This window comes from Eublepharis macularius, chromosome 3 (genome assembly GCF_028583425.1).
Source record: "Eublepharis macularius isolate TG4126 chromosome 3, MPM_Emac_v1.0, whole genome shotgun sequence".
Classification (NCBI taxonomy): Eukaryota; Metazoa; Chordata; class Lepidosauria; order Squamata; family Eublepharidae; genus Eublepharis; species Eublepharis macularius.
In genome coordinates this window covers 161,294,987-161,314,344 of record NC_072792.1, presented here as the reverse complement: position 1 = coordinate 161,314,344, position 19,358 = coordinate 161,294,987, and the positions used below count along the sequence as shown (strand labels likewise).

The window sequence follows — 19,358 nt, the reverse complement described above, 5'->3', positions numbered from 1 at the left end:
CTCCCTGTTCACTTGCCCTCCACTCAATCCACTTGCCGTTCAAGTGTCATTCGTCATGTGTAGCTTGGCCCTCAGTGTGAAGCCTTAGAAGAGATCTGTGTGAATGAGAGTAAATGAAGTAACTTTAAGAACCGAGAACTACTTTATGAAACCGATACGCTTGACTAAATAAAAGTTTATTTTGTTTTGTTTTGTTTTAAAAAAGTCATGGTGGACCTTATCAAAAGCTTTACTGAAATCCAGATAAATCACGTCCACAGAGTTCCCCCGATCCAGTAAGCTGGTCACTCGATCAAAGAAGGAAACCAGGTTGGTTTGGCAAGATCTGTTAGGAACAAAACCATGCTGACTTCCCCGGATCACTGAGCGGTCGTTCAGATGCTTACAGATTGATCCCTTTAAAATCTGTTCTAATATTTTCCCAGCAACAGAAGTCAGACTGACTGGCCTGTAGTTTCCTGGGTCATCCTTCTTCCCTTTCTTAAAGATTGGGATAACATTCGCTTTTCTCCAATCTTGTGGCACATCCCCAGTCCTCCAGGAGGCCTTGAAGGTGATGGACAGGGGTTCTGCAAGTTCTCTAGAAAGTTCTTTCAGTACTCTTGGGTGTACCCCATCCGGCCCAGGGGATTTGTATTCATCCAGTGCAGCCAGATGCCTCTCCACAACCTCTTTGTCAATGTCAATTAGCCATTCAGGTGTCCTGCCTCATTTTCTACTATATCTAGATGTGCCTGAGTTCTTCAGGGAGAAAACAGAGGCAAAAAAGTCATTAAGCCTGTCTGCTTTTTCTCTGTCCTGCATCAGAGTTTCTCCATCTACTCCCAACAGCGGTCCAATTCCCTCTTTTACCTTGCGTTTGCTTCTCACGTATCTGTAGAAGTTTTTCTTATTGTAGCGAGCCCTCCTGGCCAGACCCAGCTCATACTGAGCTTTGGCCTCTCTGATGGCTGATCTGCAGAGGTCTGTCCTTCTCTCCATTTCCTGAACATTTCCTTTTCCTCCCTCATCTTATTCTGGAGCTTTCTGTACATCCACATCGGTTTCTTGGAGCCCTTACCATGTTTCCGTCTTTCTGGGATAGTGAGGGCTTGAGCTTGCAGGCTGGCATTGGCGCTGTTAAGAATTACCCAACATTTGTGCATTTACAGTTACGCAAATTAAAAACTCGTGGCTGAGTTTTATAAATGACCCTTTTCTGCTTACAATGCTGTCATATGCCCCCCCCCCAATTTTTATTACCTATGAATTTTTTTAAAAAAAGTTGGTTAGCTCTCTTTTGTCTGTAGGCGAAAGCCTCTGGTTTATACCTGCCTATTCACTGATGTGATGTGATGTGATGTAAAACCTCCATTCATTTCTCACTTCTTCCAGCAAACCCTAATGCTGATACAATTTGCATAGCATAGAAATTGGCATCTTCTTGTAAGTGAGAAACACCGTATTTATTCTGTAGTTTATTTAGATATTTATTGTGAATGTATTTAACTGTATTTATATATTTACACATAGCACATTGTACTTTATCACTTATTAAATTATATATTATATATATTTTTGATACTGATTTACATTAGACTCTGTCTTTCCTCCGAGCTGTTCAGGATAGCATGCATAGTTCTTTTCTCCTCTGTTTTCACAACAAACATGTAAGGTAGGTTGGAATGAGAAAGACTGGAGATTTTAATCTGGGTCTCTGTAATCCTAGTTCAGTGCAATAACCACTAAACCAGACTGAATCAGTACCCAGTAGTAGGTCAGGAAATACAGTATAACCCTTGAGAGATACTAGAAAAAAATTTCTTTGGGGAGATAAAGAAATGACTAAAATGATAACTGAGCACTGAAGAGTATAAAACTGGAGTGAGAGAACCAGGTGTTTTGGGCGTGAACTGGCTTTATTTTTTAATACTCCGAAGGAACTCAGTGCAAATCCCACTGTTTTATATCTTGACACTCATTCCAGACAAATGTATATTAGATGGGCCTAGCTAAAGTTCAGTGTTGTTGCTAGGCAACAGCAAATGTTATATTTATATTTTTAAACTCTTTACTTCCGTCACAGGAAAACTATGGACACAGAAAGCTAACAAAGGTCATTTTAAAATGTGATTATTATGTGAAAGCTGATGAGTGTTTACGGTACATGTTATAAGACAACTTGTCGTTGGAATTTAGGCATATGTGTTTATAATCTGAACAGGGGCGACAGCACCAAACATACAAGCATTTATAGCATTCATTGGATTGATTTGAAGGCAGGCTGTAAAAATACCAGGCTAGAAATATGATTTTTCCTCCAGTCCTGCCCACAGGCATTAAAGAATGTGCGAGCATTTCTCTGCAGTTGTCCATCGAGAATCTAAAGCCAGACCTGGAAGAGATGACTTCTCTGCTAACATAATGTTATGATTCGTGGCACTGCAAGTCTGATTAGAAGTTTGAGCTGGTATGTGAGTGTTGGTCGGAGGGAACTGCTCTGCTTGCAAAAGACATAACTGCTGAGGGGGAACGATTCTCTGCCTCATCACTATGGAATAAATGAAATAGCATCCTTGCTCTTAGTACCATCAACTTCACTAAAATACACTCACGGCTGCTTCTGACCTTGCCTTTCATACAAAGTTCTCCAAACGTGCAAGTTCTGGACACCATCGATCCTTTACCAAAGAAAGGACTCTGGAATCACCTTCAGTGTGGTACTTTTCTGGGCAGTCAATTCATGCACTGAGTTCTGAGGTATCATGAAACATGGATCAAATTAGCGATAAGAAATCAACTGGCATACATTTATGTATAAATGATCCTTTAGAGAATAGTTTTCCCCAAAGACATCCACAGGTTGGATAGAGAGAAGAGTTCTGAAGTTCCACACTTCTTAGGCTTGTGTGGCCTGATCTAGATTGGGACCATGGCACATGGAGAAAGGGGCCTAGATTTCTTCTGCCAGGCCACCTTCCTAACTGCTCTTTTCCTGGAGGTGTGGTATTTGCCCCACTGTGAAAACGTAACTGTAGCACACGTTCTACCTCCAATGGGAAAAATAGCACTCCACTGGGGAAAATGCAACATGTAGTTAGAGCCTTAGTCACAAACAATTATACTCATATCAGAAAGAACATGGGGGTTGCAGCCTGAGAGTTGCCTGGGGATAATGTGGTAGCTTGGCCAATATAGAGAACAGTAAATACCATTTGGGTTTGCCATGCATGTTGAGAATCCTGCTTGCTCATGGACAAGCTGATATTGGTTGATTCATACATGCATGCTTAACAGTGGTGGAGGAAGAAAAATTTTAAAAACCTGATGTTGTGTATGGTGTGACATCCATTCTGGGGGAAACCAGAAATGAAGTCACATAGTTCTTGCTGGAAGTCCTAGAGAGACATGAAGTCATTTCTAGATTTTCCCAGAAGTGATGCTAAGAGTGCAGGACTGGAGAGCCGGGTTTGATTCTCCACTCCTTCACTTGAAGCCAGCTGGGTGACTTTGGGCGAGTCACAGCTCTCTGGAGCTCTCTCAGCCCCACCCACCTCACAGGGTGATTGTTGTGGGGATAATAATGACATACTTTGTAAACTGCTCTGAGTGGGCATTAAGTTGTCCTGAAGGGTGGTATATAAATGGAATGTTATTATTATTATATTATTATTACCCCGAACATCCCAGACCCCCAAGCTCCTGCCAGTTACCATGCATGGCCTGACAACCTTAAGTCCAAATGCCACTCTAAGCTCACTGCAAAAAAAACCAGGATGCAGATTTCATATAAATACTTCAAATGAACAAACATCCTCAAACTTGTAAAAGAAGAAAAAAAGAATTCATGACAATTTTTCAACTTCATGCCTGTTAAGAACTGTGTGTGTGTGTGTTTTGAGGAGGGGACTCAACATGAGTGTTGTAGGGGAGCCAATCCATTAATTTCCATTGGATAAATCCATTATTCATACAGTTGCAAAAAGCAGAGGAATTATCTTGAAAACAAGCAATTACTTCAGTTTCACAGCTCGCTGGCTGGTTGTTTAGAAAGGCAGTTACTTGGATTGCATCTTTTTCTTTTTCTTTTAACAGGCATGGGTTGTTTACAAAGGTAGCCCTGGTACTGCATATATTAAATATATATAAGTGAAGAGAGAGCATTTTAAGATTAAGTCCTCCAATGTGCTCAATTAAAGAGCTCTGCTCCCTTTGCTTTACAACAGGCTGCAGATAAAAGGCAGCATTTTCTGCAAATACAATATTTGCATAGTTGCTTTGATCTAATAGGACCAATCCAAGCACAGAAACAAGTCCTGCCTGCAAGGAGATAGGAGCTGGTGCCAATTGCTACTGTGTGTATTGTTGCCATTGGCACTGATCTATTGCGTACTAAGGGAGAAGGTCTCAAACTTAAGCAATTTAAGGATTCCCATTTTTGTATAGACCCCCAGATCCTTCCCATCTCTGCTGTCAATATATGCCATGCACCAGACAGCCCCCTTTCAAAGCACATGTTGCTATCTGTGTATGTCGCTTGGAGGCTTCTGTCCTCTTGTAACTTCAAAATAACACACCCTTGTTAGCAATAACATGTTTAAGAAAAAAGTTTGTATTGCCTGTACATGGCCGAGAAGAGGGCCCCCCAACCTTGCTGAGCCTTTTGTAATTTTGAGAATACTGAGTGGATGCTGGGTGCCATGCTGGGCATCATCGTCCTAGAAGGTCAGGTTGCAGAGGGTTGGTTATTTAGTTTGGGGTGGGGAGTTTGATTCTGGATTTTGAAAACGTTTGCAGAGACAGGGTCCATCTCCTTGCCATTCCCAGATCTCTGTTCTGGTGCTCTTTATCCATCCTTGCCAACTTCAGCATAAACCCCTCCTTTGACAAACCCCTCATTTGAGGAGCTGTTCCTCTCTGGTTGCCTGATTTTTTAAATCTAAAGTAAATGCGCTTAATCCTTTCCACTAGTTTTTAATTACTCCCCCCCACCCAAACCTTCAGTCTCTAGCTGCTTTATATTCTGGCATATCCACGTCCCTGTTGAAGAAAATTACATAATCCTTCATTTACATGGAGATCTACAGGGAAGTGTAAAGGCCAGGACACTTGCTGCTGTTAATATGAGAAAACAGATGATCAGGTGAACAGTGCTGGAAGGCTGTGTAAGGGCACTTGCCTCCAAATTGCATAAAAATGGAGAAAGGTGGCCAATCTTCTCATCCAGAAGTGAGGTGTAAAAATTAATCAATGTAGCAGACATTTGCCCAGTCAATCAAAACCTGAATTTCCTTTTTAAAATCAGCTTTTTTAAAAACAAAAGAAAATCTAGAAATATCTTTGATTCCTTTATAAAACTGCACTTCCCTGTTGCATGCCAATTCTGTGATTGCAGTAGGCAATGGTCTGGATTGCGCAGAACAATCTGCAGCCTGTGTAATTGGTAGGCTACTGGGAATCTTAACAGTGATACAAAAGAGACGGTCTGCAAACCTGGGAGATCACCCGGTTTGCAGAAAAGTCTAAAAACTAAAACAGGGGTTTTGCGGGGAGGGGGTTTACAAAAAAAGCCATAAACCAGGAACAGTAGATCGTGCCGTACAGAGAATTGTTCTCGGCAGGCGCAGGTGGAGGAGTGTGGGAGTGGAAGACACACACTTACCAGGGTGATGGCAGGATTCTGGCCACATGGATGAAGATGCTGCAGCAAGTTCCCAGAGGCCTGGACACAGCAGTGGCAAGTGACTGCCGGCCTGGATGCCACAGTGGTAAGTGACCACAGGCCCAAGCAAATGGGGGGGGGGGTGGAGGAGAAAAGTGGGAGTGAAGGGGTAGGAGGAGGGGAAGAAGCAAAGACAGGGGAAATGGGATTGCCCCTCCTCACAAGTTTCTTACAGTTCCTCGCTTTTGTTTATGTAGTCCAAAAATAAATGCATAAAGCATTTTTTAAAAAAATGAACAAGATCTGTAATCAAAGCAATATTCAAAGAAAGGCTAATGAACACTTACTGGTATGTTGTTGGGCTGACATTGATGCGGCGTGGATGGCTTCCTGACTCAAATTTGCTTGCTAGAGTCACGTTGTTCCCAAAAAGACAATATCTTGGCATTCTTACACCAACAACTCCCGCCAGAACAGATCCTGAGTGAATCCCTATCCTCATCTGGTACGGGATGGAAAGAAAGAAAACTCTGTTAACGTGCGACTCAGTTACTCCTCACGACTCATTTAATCCTCTGGACACTCATCCCCATAATAGCTTTTATTAGGTTTATAACACAAATGCATTCTTTGTCTCTCATTTGCTCGTGAGCAATTTGGAAAACAAATCAGTATCTGGTACGATAAGACACCTGGGTACAGAACTAGTGAACCAATTAGAATAATTTCTGCAACTGGCCACTCGTATCGCTCCATAACAAGTAATACATGGTGAGACATGTTTACACCATCCTTGTAATGTATTACAGTAAAGTTGCTATCTTCTTAAGTATTTCTGAAATAACCACATAGGGAACCATTCGACATAAGCAACCAGTGGCAAACCAAGCCCTTAGAGTGGGTGTTTGCAGAGGATCAGCAGCACTGCCTGAAGTCCTTGTGTGGACTATGCAGGTAAGATGCTAGCACCTGATCCTAAAGTGTCCTAAACGTTCAAAATCCCTCCAAGATACCCAAGCCCAAGAATACTTTGGATGCTCACAGCAGCTAGGATTGCACTGGCCAAGCGATATGGACAAGAAGTCTGCTGATCTGCAGAAGCGCATTTTAAATCACGCTGAAAGGGTAGGGAAATTTTGTTAAAAATTAACTGCCAGTTCTGATTGTTTCTCAGCCTGCAATGGACCAATTCAATCTGAGACGGAGAGTCTGGTGAAGGCTATGCCCGTTGGAAAGCCTCCTCACGGATTTTTCTGACTCTTTCCTGTATACATACAATCCAGTAAACACCTCACCCATTAGATTTCCAATGAGATGTCCTCTCTTCCTATTCATTGGCACTGCAATCAGGCTCAGAAACACAGAGAAGGGAGAGGAGTAGAGATGGGCATGAAACAAAAAAACCCCGAACCATGTGATTTGTGGTTCACAGCATTCCACGGAACATTGAACCACGAACTTTCGACCTTTTCCCAGTTCGTGGTTTGTTGTTCTGTGGCATTTCAATCGCCCTGCAACGGCTGCTGAAACATTTGAAACAGACAGCCCCTTTCTTCTGCTGCCTGGCAGGAGAAGAAAGAAGCTGTCATTTCACAGACCCCGCGCTGGAACCGGTGGGGGGGAGGTCCGTGAAATGACAGCTTCTTTCTCCTGCTGCTGGGGCTGTCAGTTTTACAGACCCCGCACTGTTCCAGCGCGGGGTATGTGAAACTGACAAACTGACAGCCCGGGCAGCAAGATAAAGAGGTTGTCAGTTTCACAGACCCCGCGCCGGTTCCAGCATGGGGTCTGTGAAACGGACAGCCCATTTCTCCTGCTGCCCGAGCTGTCCGTTTCACAGACCCCGTGCTGTGGGTCTGTAAAACGGACAGCCTGGGCAGCAGGATAAAGGGACTGTCCGTTTCACAGACCCCATGCTGGGTTCAGCCGATGGGCTGAAACTGGTGTGGGGTCTGTGAAAATTCGAACCTGGCCATGGAACTGCTGGAAAAATTCGTTTGTTCCATAAACACGCGTTCTCACGGAACACATGTTTCGGTGCGAACGAACCGGCCATTCCGTACGGAATTTTGTTCCGTGGTTCGTTTTGTGACCATCTCTAGAGAGGAGCCAACACGAGGCTCTCTATGCTATTCCTTTTTAAAGAGGAACCATCCATTCCCTCGTCATACTTCCAGCCTCAGCTAAAACAAGAGCCTGGCAACCATTCAGCCTACCTATGTTGTTGTAGCTGTCAGGCATGAAAGCATTTTACACTGAACTGGGAAAAAAAATTGGAACACCATCTGAAGCACTGTCAATGTGAATAGTTATAAAGAGGAATTAAATTTTGGCTATGCTCCAACAACTGTGTTTCATTGACCTAGGAACCAGTCTTCAGGAACGGGGAATATCTCTTCACTTCAGCTGCTTCAGACTAGGAGAGACACTTTCCTCTGCAGCCGCTGCCCTGGCTCTTTCGCTTGTGCCGTTTGGAACTATCTGCTCTGTCACATCCCATTTGGAACGGCACCTGTTTTCTGCTTGTGGCCCACCAAGGTCAGGATTTCATAGGCTGATCTGCTGACGGGGAATGGGAACTGGACTATGCGGCTTCTGGCCTCTTACAAATTCTTATTTCTATACTTCATTTATTGTATTGTAATGTATTGCACTGTATTGTATTTTAGTCATTTACAATCCACTTTTCTCACTGAGATTCAGGGCAGATTACATAGTGTAAGACAATGCAATCAACAACAGGGATTTGAAAACAAGAAGAGATCCAATACAGAGCTGAAACGACGCTGAAACAAAACAGAAGCAATTCTAAACCTGACATAGTAAACAACACAGAAGCTACTTAGGAGGCTCATACTTAGAGCAACAGACAGTACATAGCATAGTCTACTGTCCCTATCCCTTATCGATGCATCTCTTTAAAACCACTTTCTTGTAGTACAGCCCTCCTATCTAAGCAAAAAAACTCTCTCAAGTAATTCAGTTTTGTATAGTTCACAGAAAGCCAGGAGAGCGGGAGCTTTCCTGACCCCTTCAGGTAGGCCATTCCGTAAGGTGGGGGCCACTACGGAGCTGCTAATTTTGCACATGTGCAGGGTGGCACCTGTTCAGGCCTTATTCAGATGAGCAAAGCTGCCATGGCAGAGCACGGGAGGGGGAGGTGGTTCTGTAGATACGAAGGACCAAGACCATGAAGGGCCTTGTATGTGACAGCCAAAATCTTGAATTAAGCCTGGTAATTGATGGAAAGCCAATGGAGTGACTGCAGAGTGGGAATAATATGCATACTCTGCCTAGTTCCTGATGATAATCGAACCGTAGCATTCTGCACCAATTGGAGTCTCTGAGTTTGTTTGTTTGTTTGTTCATTCATGCAACTTATATACCGTCTCTCCACTATGTCTGGTTGACTTCGAGGGGAGACACGTATAGAGTGCATTAGAGAAGCCTAGTCTCAACGCTACCATGGCATGGATCCAGATGCCCAGCTTGGCTGTATCAAGGTAGGGGGCTCTCATTTGGGTACAACTGGTCTTTTTTGGCATTCTCTGCTTGGCCAGAATGCAATGATGGTACAAAGGCTGAATCTCCACTTGAATCTCCAGCGTAACCATTTCCAAGACCCCCTTGTAGAATCCTATTTGGACATTCCCTTAACTGAATGTACAGAAATGTTTAAGGCATTTTTCATCTGACTGTCTTTAATAAGACTTTTCTTAGCTAATCAACATTATCAGCATCCACATTCAAACCCAATAAGGGTTTAAACAAATTAAACTATATTTAGTGACCAAATCAAATCAGTCCTGTACTCTGGTTTTGTTCAGTTTCCAGTCTAATGCCAGTATTCAGCAATAAATCTTTATTACTATAGTTTGTTATTGCTCTGTAAGCAGAAATAAAACAAACAATTTTTCCTTTATATATGCTTCCATAAATATGATTGGTTAACCTGACTTTGTCTGTCTTTTCTTCTGTTCAGGATACACATCTGGGCAGTTCAAGATAGTATACAAAATCATTGTTTATTATAACTAAGGATAGTTTGTGAAAACAGGGTTTGGATCACAGATGAGATATAATCATAGAGTTGGAAAGGACCACCAGGGTCATCTAGTCCAACCCCCTGCATAATGCAGGAAATTCACAATTACCTCCCCCCCACACCCCCAGTGACCCCTGCCCCATGCCCAGAAGATGGCCAACCCCCCTCCCCCTGGATCCCTGGAAAAACTGGCCTGGAGAAAATTGCTTCCTGACCCCAAAGTGGTGATCAGAATTACCCTGGACGTGTAAGAAATGGCCAGAGAACAGAGCACTTATGTAACCCTCCCTGCCCTCCCTCTTATGATCTGCCTAGGTTCACAGAATCAGCACTGCTGTCAGATGGCCATCTAGCCTCTGCTTAAAAACCTCCAAAGGAGAGCCCACTACCTCCTGAGGAAGCCTGTTCCACTGAGGGACTGCTCTAACTGTCAAGAAGTTCTTCCTAATGTTAATTGAAAACTCTTTTGATTTAATTTCAACCTGTTGATTCTGGTCTGACCTTCTTGGGCAATGGAAAGCAACTCTGCACCATCCTCTATATGACAGCCCTTCAAGTACTTGAAAATGGTTATCATATTACCCCTCAGATGATCACTCAAACCCTGGGTTGCCTTGAAAAATACTGCTTGCATACTTTCACTCTATTCTCCATCTCCCCTGCAGAGGCCTGCCGGGTTTCCTGCTCTGCATCAGAAAATAAGTCAGGATTAAGCCAAGATACTTATGTCTGTATATCACAAAGAACCACAGTTAAGATTAACTGTGTTTACTGAACACATTTCCAATCTTGAAGTACCTTAACAAACCATAGTTAGTACCCTATGTTCAGGCAATCATATTAACAACAGTTAGTTTAATTAAGCCATGGTTCCAAACAATGGCCGTTTTCACACTGCTTACCGGCCACGGAACATTGCACCAAGCTTGTGGAATGACAGCATTTTCCTGGTGCAATTTCACGCGAGTTCTTATGCAAAGTCACGCCAGGAAGGTACTGTTGTTCCAGGAGCTTGGCACGATGTTCCATGGCTAGTAAACAGTGTGAAAACGGTCAATGTCTGAACCAAGCCACAGCTCTGCTTTCAGGTAACAACAAATCACAGTTTAATCTTGGTTTGGAATCCTTGTTTTATAAACAAGAAACCAACTATAGTTTGAGGTTTGGATGTCATGACATACTCGGTAAACTCGGTAAATCTCTGAGCTATGATGTGGAGAGGAAAGAGGGAACAATTCAATCCCATAGCTGCAAACCTTGCTGTGGCATTCATTATAGGAGAATAGAATCATAGAATCATAGAGTTGGAAGGGGCCATACAGACCATCTAGTCCAACCCCCTGCCCAGTGCAGGATCAGCCTAAAGCATCTCTGACAAGTATTCATCCAGCCTCTTCTTGAAAACTGCCAGTGAAGGGGAGCTCACCACCTCTCTAGGCAGCTGATTCCACTTTTGAACTACTCTGACCGTGAAAAAGTTTTTCCTAATATCCAGCCGGTACCTTTGTGCATGTAGTTTTAGCCCATTGCTTCACGTCCTACCCTCTGCTGCCAACTGGAACAGCTCTTTGCCCTCCTCCAAATGACAGCCTTTCAAATATTTAAAGAGAGCAATCATGTCCCCCCTCAACCTCCTCTTCTCCAAACTAAACATTCCCAAGGCCCTTAGCCTTTCCTCGTAGGGCTCAGTCTCCAGACCCCTGATCATTCTTGTCGCTCTCCTCTGCACCCTCTCGATTTTGTCCATATCCTTTTTGAAGTGAGGCCTCCAGAACTGCATACAATACTCCAGGTGCGGCCTGACCAAGGCAGTATAGAGAGGGGCTATGACCTCCTGCGATTTCGATGCTATGGCCCCTTTGATACAACCCAGGATTGAATTAGCCTTTTTTGCCACCACATCACACTGACTGCTCATATTCAGTTTAGTCCACTCTTACCCCAAGATCCCTTTCACATATAGTACTCCCCAGAAGTGTATCCCCCATCCAGTATTTGTGCTTCCCATTTTTGTGGCCCAGATGTAATACTGCGCACTTGTCTTTGTTGAATTGCATCCTATTCACAGCTGCACACTTCTCCAGAGTATTCAGGTCTTGTTGAATTTTACTTCTATCTTCTTGGGTGTTTGCTACTGCTCCCAATTTGGTATCATCAGCAAATTTAATGAGCAGCCCTTCCACTCCTTCATCCAGATCATTGATAAAAATATTGAAAAGTACCGGGCCCAAAACCGAGCCCTGCGGCACCCCACTGGACACCTCCCTCCAATCTGATGAAACGCCATTGACCACCACTCTTTGAGTGCAGTCCTCCAACCAGTTCCCTATCCACCAAACTGTCCTATAGTCTACTCCACAGTCTTCCAGTTTGCCCATCAGAATGTCATGGGGGACCTTATCAAAAGCTTTACTGAAATCCAGATAAATCACGTCAACAGAATTCCCCCGATGTAGTAAGCTGGTCACTTGATCAAAGAAGAAAACCAGGTTGGTCTGGCAAGATCTGTTAGGAACAAAACCATGCTGACTTCCCCGGATCACTGAGTGGTCCTTCAGATGTGCCTTCAGATTCCCCGGATCACAGATGTGGTCCTTCAATAGTTCACTCTATACGTATTTTACATGTTAAAATCAACACGTTCATTGATTTTAAATTGTTTTAAGATGTTAAGATGCAAGTTTTTATTATAATTTTTTTTAATTGATGTATTCCACCCTGGGCTTGCTTGCGTGGGTAGGGCAGAATAAAAGTCGAAAGTAAAAAATAAATAATAAATGTCCTATGCTGTCCTTCAAAATGAGAATTAACATCATATATTTCAGAGCACTTAACTAGCCTGAAGAGAAAAAAAGCCAAACTTGCTTATATAGCAGGGCTAGAGAATGGAAATAATACCAATATCTACCTATCTGCCTGTCAAATTTACTCTTATGGTTTCTACTCTATTAAATTTCCACTTTTCTGTCGTAATCAGTCCTTTGGAAATGGAGAATGTTACTCAATATTGCAGAAGTTGCAACAGTAAAAAAAAAAACCTCCCAGAAAAAGCTACTATGAAAAAAACTCAATGGTTGAGGAGGCATCAAGAATTGTCAGGTTTATTTAGAGACATTTGAAAGAAAAATAAATAGCCCTGGGAAGTGGACCTTTGTGGTTATGTGACATTTCTTCATGCGCCAGGGGACCCTGCCGCAGTTCTTATGGTGCCACTAAGCAGAGCGTAACGTGGATAGACAGAAAATGCTTCAAACTGGGAGTTCCTCATGGTTAAGTTGTTCCATGAAAGCTGGGGAGCTCTCAGCACCTTTGTGAAGAAGGTCACTTCATTCCAGTATCTTTTGGAAGTTTAAAAGTTCTCATTGTAAATGTGAGTCCAAATCCACTGGTTTTCCAATGGTCTGTAAGGTGCGTTGGGTCAAGATGCTTAAATATGTTCATGAATATAATGAAAGTGCTATGGATTCCTCAGAAAAACATGCAAAGGAGCTTCTGCCATGCTGAAAGCTTGGCTACAGCTGGCAACTTCAGCCATGGACTACTACTGATATCGATGGTTTGCAAGCTAAAAAGAGGGAAACGAATGATCTGCAGAAATGCTTTTTATTTGTAGGTCTGGACTGTGTCAAAACCTTCACCCACAAATTAAAAAGTGTCTCTTAGCTGAGAACAGGTAACAGGAGGAAGGGAAAGCCAGATACTTTCTCAGCCACACTAAAGCCTTGGGCTTTAGTTGTGCAGATGTGGCCATAAGGCTTTCTGCTAGAAGTTCATCCTTCCAGATGTGAGTGTTGGAAACAGAGACTTGGAGGACTAAAACACCAGAAAGGTTTCTTCCTGGAACTGTTCTCTGTACCACATAGACTCCCACTGCTCAACAACGCTGCCTAAAACAAGTGCCACGAGAAGGGGTGGTCTGATGGCAATTGGCTGATCCCCCAGTGGAGCACAGGTGCAGTAAACAGTCCCTGAAGTAGCCAGGTGCTGAGTGACAGGACACTGGGCACAAAGTAGAGCTCAGAGTGCTAAGCCTGTCCAGGGAAATGGGGAGTCTTGGCCCTCTCCATAGGCAATGCCCAAAAGTCCAAGTGGTGGCGGCTAGGCATCCCATTCCCCTGGTGAGGGCAGGGGATCCCCTGCTTCCAGCCTCTGCCCCTCCCCCCAGCACTTACCTGGCTGGCAGGGAGGAAAGGTATGAAGAACAGGCTGGGAAGCAAGGAACTTCCTAGGCAAGCACACAGTGGGTGCACTCCTGGGGGAGGGTGCGATGATATCACTTCCTCAAATGATGTCATTGCACTCAGAAGCAGGCATGCTCCTGCGCTTCGCAAAGGCCAGCCCCAATGGGCTGAACTGACCTTGTGCAAAGCATGGAGGCACATCAGCTGCCAGCGTGATAATGTCACTTCCTGGAAATGACATCATTGTGTTCGCACTGGGGGTGTGCATGTGTTTTGTGTGTGCACAGGAATACAACTCCCGGTAAGTACCAAGTTCCCCCCACTCCCAGGGTATGGGGACCAATTAACCCTAATGGCAGCAAGTGCAAGAGAGAAGGAGTGAATGCCCCTCTGAGGGTTTGGGGGGGCACCATATGGGTGACATGTACCAGGAGACTTGGACTGCCAGTGGTTAACCCCAGAAACCCCAGAGGGTAAGAAGGCTCAGTGCTAGAGATGGGCACGAACAGAAAAACAAACAAACATGAAGTTCGTTGTTCATTGCCATCCACGAACAGGGACTCACGAACAACCACGAACATGGCCCTGTTCACGAACATGTTCATGGTTGGCTGTTCGTGCATGCCAGCAGGCTCTCCTCCAGCCATCATCCAAGTCAAGATCCCTACTGCACCACTCCCAGAAACCTTACCTGAGCAGGCAGCAGGAAAGGTACCAATAATAAATAATAGCTTGGCCCAGAGCCTGGCAGCAGCCCTGGAACTTGAAGGGGTAGATCCCTAACGCACCACTCCCAGAAACCTTACCTGAGCAGGCAGCAGGAAAGGTACCAGTAATAAATAATAGCTTGTCCCAGAGCCTGGCAGCAGCCCTGGAACTTGAAGGGGTAGATCCCTATCCCACCACACACAAAGAAAGTGCAAGCTCTCTATCAAAATGCCAACAGCAGTTGTCTCTCCCTCTCCAAAGACAGAGCTGGGAGCCCCCTCCCCCCTGGTCTTTGTTCCTTTGTAACAAATTTGGAGCTCCGCACTTGAAAGGAAGACCTGCCTATCAAGCTAAATTCGGCTTAGATTGGGGTTTCCAGGGCAACAGCAGGAGTTCAGACAGAGTTCAGACAATCCCTGCCTAAGTTGCCAAGGGAATTGATTGCAGGTGCCAGACTGTCTGGCTTGACGGACAGCAACAGCAAGGAACGAGGCTTGCAACGACTATCTGTTTGTTTGGAATGGGGCCTCACAAACAGCTTGTTCGCGAACATCTGATTGGGCTGTTCGTGGCTTTTTTTTTTGTATTGCTGTTCATGCCCATCTCTACTCAGTGCTCATGGATCAATGGGGCTCTTCCGCTGCAGATAAGATTACAGAATAGCTTTTGTTAGTATAACTTTCACTGGGAGATGTACTTTATTTTATTTATTTATACCCCGCCTTTCTCTCCAGTGAAGACCCAAAGCAGATTACACGGTTCACTCCTACTCTGTTTGATCCTCACAACAACCTTGTGAAGCAGGTTAGGCTGAGGGTGTGTAACTGGCCCAAGGTCACCTGGAGAGCTTCCATGGCATGGGTCTCTCAGATCCTAGTCTGACACTCTAACCACTAGACTATGCTGGCTGGAGATTGCTGATGCTGTAGATTTAAGGAGCAATCCTAAACTGATGTACTTGGAGGCAAGTCCCAGTTTATTCCAGGAGGCTTACTCCCTGTCTTAGAAACATTTGCAAAGTCAGCACAACCAAAATTAGATGTTTTACAAAAGGTGTCATAAACTTCATGTATATTTAGGGAAGTGCTTAAAAAGAGTGCTGCTATTTTTATATGACGTTTTAAAGTTTTAATATGGAACGTTTTTAAATGATTTTAAAACTGAGCCTGCTTGCGGGGAGGGCGGAATACAAATATGAAACAAATAAATAAATGTATTCCAAGCATGTGCAGGTCTGAAGTTATGCAAATAACTCCCCACCGGATCCATTCTGGCTTAAGAAAAAGTCATGACAGGAAGGCAAGAGCTTCTTCTTTGATTGCCAGGCCATGCCTGGCAACTGGCAGAAGGTTTAAGGATGGGGGCCCTAATATCCTGTGTGCTGCTATGTCACTTCCAGGGAAAACCCAGAAGTGACATAGGATGGCTCTAGGAATCTCTGAAAACTCTATGGTATAGCCACAGAGTTTATGACAATTCATATAGCTATCCAGTGTCACTTCTGGGTTATCTCTGAAAGTGATGGTGCACAGGATACCTCTTTTAAAAAAAAATTCTCCCACTGCCACTCCAAGCAGTGGCTTCCAGCAGGAGGCCTCCTTAGCCCCCTCTTCCCCGCCCCATGTGACTTTCCTGAGCTAAATCAGCTTCTGCAGGCTTTAAAAGCAATGTTCCCTGCTGCTGCTATATGACTGTGAGTCTCTCTACATGAAACATCTTACCTGGGACGCTCAAGTGTAGGGAGACGCAATGTTAGCCGGGAAGTGTAGTTTTAAAAGTCAGAGCCAAAGCCTCTGTCAATTTCACCTCTCTACACAAGGGTAGTTTAAAAAGACAAAGCCGGTGGAGATTGCTCCTCAGAGGGTTTGTTCTTTTCATCTTCGCCTCCCCAAAGGCTCTGTCAATTTCACCTCCTTTTAGGGAGGCGAAGATGAAATTAACAAACCTTCTGAGGAGTGATCTCCGCCAGCTCTGTCTTTTTAAATTATGCATCCCGGCTAACATTGTGTCTCTCTACACTTGAGTGTCTCTGTGTAAGATGTCTCATGTAAAGAGACTCTGAGATGGAAGCAAGTGTAGGTCTAGGAAACACAGACTTAACTTGTTTAAAAATGTATTGTGTCGTTTCGCCCATAGTCAATATGTGACACCAACTCTTTTGTCTAATCTCAGCTTTTTATTTCACAGTCCATGGTGCAGGAGTTAGTGAAGGGGGAGTTTTCTGTAAAGATGGGAGAGTACCTTCCGGAGTCGAAGGAAGTCATCTAAATATTGCAGCAATTGTAGCTTTCCCACTTTTGCCGCAAAAATACATATACTACCAGAGACAACTCCAAATGTATCACAGAAAGTAAGAAAGAACCTGCCAGGAAAAAAGATCTTTTGCAGGGAGGGGGCCCTGAAAAAAAATTGTGTCTTCTTTAGGAATCTTATGGAGCAACATTACAATAAACTTCTGTTTTGCTGCAGCTGCTATGTTTAAAGTACTAATGGTTATTTTCCTGATATTAATCAAAACTGTGAGTCAGTCTTGGGTAGCAGTAAAGATGTAAAGGAGATCTATGTTTTAATAATTTTTAAATGGGTCCTCCTGCCAATAATGTAGGCGTATTGTTTGTTTTGACAAAAGTTACATTAAGAGAGGGAAGAACCCACACTAGATAGGGAATGTTAATAGAATGCAAAGGACATAACACGAAGTCCTGATTAATAAAATAATTTCAATAAACTGGGAGATTAAATCCTTCGTATATTTTTTTGCCATTTGAAAGAATGAATCATAATAAAACATCTTCCCACACTTAAATATGCATATCATAAGCAACAAAAATGATTCAAATTTCAAATATTCATATTTGAAATGAAGGGCTGCCAGCACTAATTGATCACCCTAGGGGTGAGGTTTGCCACTTGCCCACCGCAAGAACTTGCCCTCGAGAAATTTAGGAGAGTGGGGAAAATTGTCTGGAAAATGTCCTCCACTCTGACACGTTAGACATTTCCTCATGTCTCTATGGTTGTTACCTAGAACAACATCCAGAAGTGACATCACATCCTCCTCAAACTCCAGCCTTCCCAGTCACTGCCCTCAAAATCTACCGCCCTGGACAGTACCGACAACCCTAGTAAGGAAACTTGTATAGTGAATACTATCCTGCTTGAAATGTATCAGCCCATTTTGAAGTTTTGCACAGACTTTGTGAGCTTGGATTCAGCTTGAAATGGTGCCGGCATCTGTTAGCCCTCCCCTCCAAAGCAACAGCAGTAGCAGCAGTGGCAGCAGCGGCGACGACGACGACAACAAAAAATCCTGGGTGAGAAGATCAACTGGGGAGGCCTCATTAACACGGGTTAGGGGCCTCTCTCTGTTCCAAAAAGAATACCTAATCTTCCCCAGCCATCAGTTCCCGCTGGGACTGATGTGAGCTGCAGTTTTCTTGGCCTCTTGATTCAATTTGGAAGTCAAGAAGTCTCATCAACTCTGGCAGGAAGAGATGGCTGGGGGAACTGGGAATTGGTTTTGCAAGAGTCTGTTTAACAAGCCCTGCTTCTTGCAGTTTGCTCACCTCCTTTATCCAAGGAAAGGTCTATTGCTTTGACTGGTGGGTTCAGATGCTTATACTAAAGTGTGTAGGGATTCTGGTGTTCAGTGGCAAATTCCCTTTCAGCACTCATAAAAGCACTTGAGCATTTTCAAATCCACAACAGTGGCGATCAGAAAGAAGCAATTTGGGAAAATGGGTTTTACTTTCCCTTCCCCCACTCTCTTTTGTTAGCATTATCCATATTTAATTGTTGGTGCAGATGTAATGTTAACCATGGTTATAGAAAAGTTGCAAGGGGAGCAAATGTTTGCCACAGAAAGGCGCGTTCCCTAAACAGCCTCCTGATTTGCAAACCATTATTTGCATGGAGAGCAGTTATGTCTGCGCTGGTTCTGTGAAGAGTTCATCAATTACAACGCAAAATCAGTAATAATTACACCTCTGTGTTTTAAGTGCAGCATGCTGTACCCCCTTTGGAAACATTGCGTCCAATGAAAAATCCCAGCTAAAACCCTCATCTCCATCATCTTTAAAACAGGCCCATAAATATTTCATTGAAGTACCTGCATAATAAATGAAAGCAGCTGTGGATGCGCAGAAACTGAACTCCACCATCACTAATGGATTCCCTAACAGCTAGCCTTGCTAATCAATTTGTTTCCACATCAGATACAATCCAGTTAATTGCTGAAAATTCAAAGCTCACGAGGGCTTTATGTTTTGGACTGCTGCTGGAAAAAAATGTGTCTTGTTTTCCTCTTCTTATGTAAACAAAATCTCATTCCCTGAAAAGACACACACAGAGAAAAAATACTTCCTAGGGAAACTGCGTAGTTTGGTGTAGTGGTTAAGAGTGCGGGACTCTAATCTGGAGAACCCAGTTTGATTCCCCACTCCTCCACTTGAAGCCAGCTGGGTGACCTTGGGCTCTCCCAGCCCCACCCACCTCACAGGGTGTTTTGTTGTGGGGATAATAATGACATATTTTGTAAACTGCTCTGAGTGGGCATTAAGTGAAGGGTGGTATATAAATCAAATGTTATTATTATTGTTATTATTTGGTTGTAGCAAAACAAAATAGAAATCAAGTGGCATCTTTTAAGACTAACCAAATTTATTCCAGCATAAGATTGCATGATACACAACTCTCTTGGTCAAATGCATCTGATGAAATGAGCTCTGATTTATGAAAGCTTATGCCGGAATAAATATGGTTAATCTTAAAACTGCATGAAAGG

At 43.6% G+C, this 19,358-nt stretch overlaps 1 protein-coding gene across 1 annotated transcript in view; it reads right to left on the bottom strand.

Moving 5' to 3' along the window:
- The window catches only part of GUCY1A2 (guanylate cyclase 1 soluble subunit alpha 2), a 205,403-nt gene that overhangs the window by 14,620 nt on the left and 171,425 nt on the right, over nt 1-19,358 (bottom strand). The window contains exon 7 of the mRNA XM_054974281.1: nt 5,989-6,143. Within this exon, the coding sequence (XP_054830256.1) occupies nt 5,989-6,143 (155 nt within the window). The remainder of the gene's footprint in view (nt 1-5,988; nt 6,144-19,358) is intronic.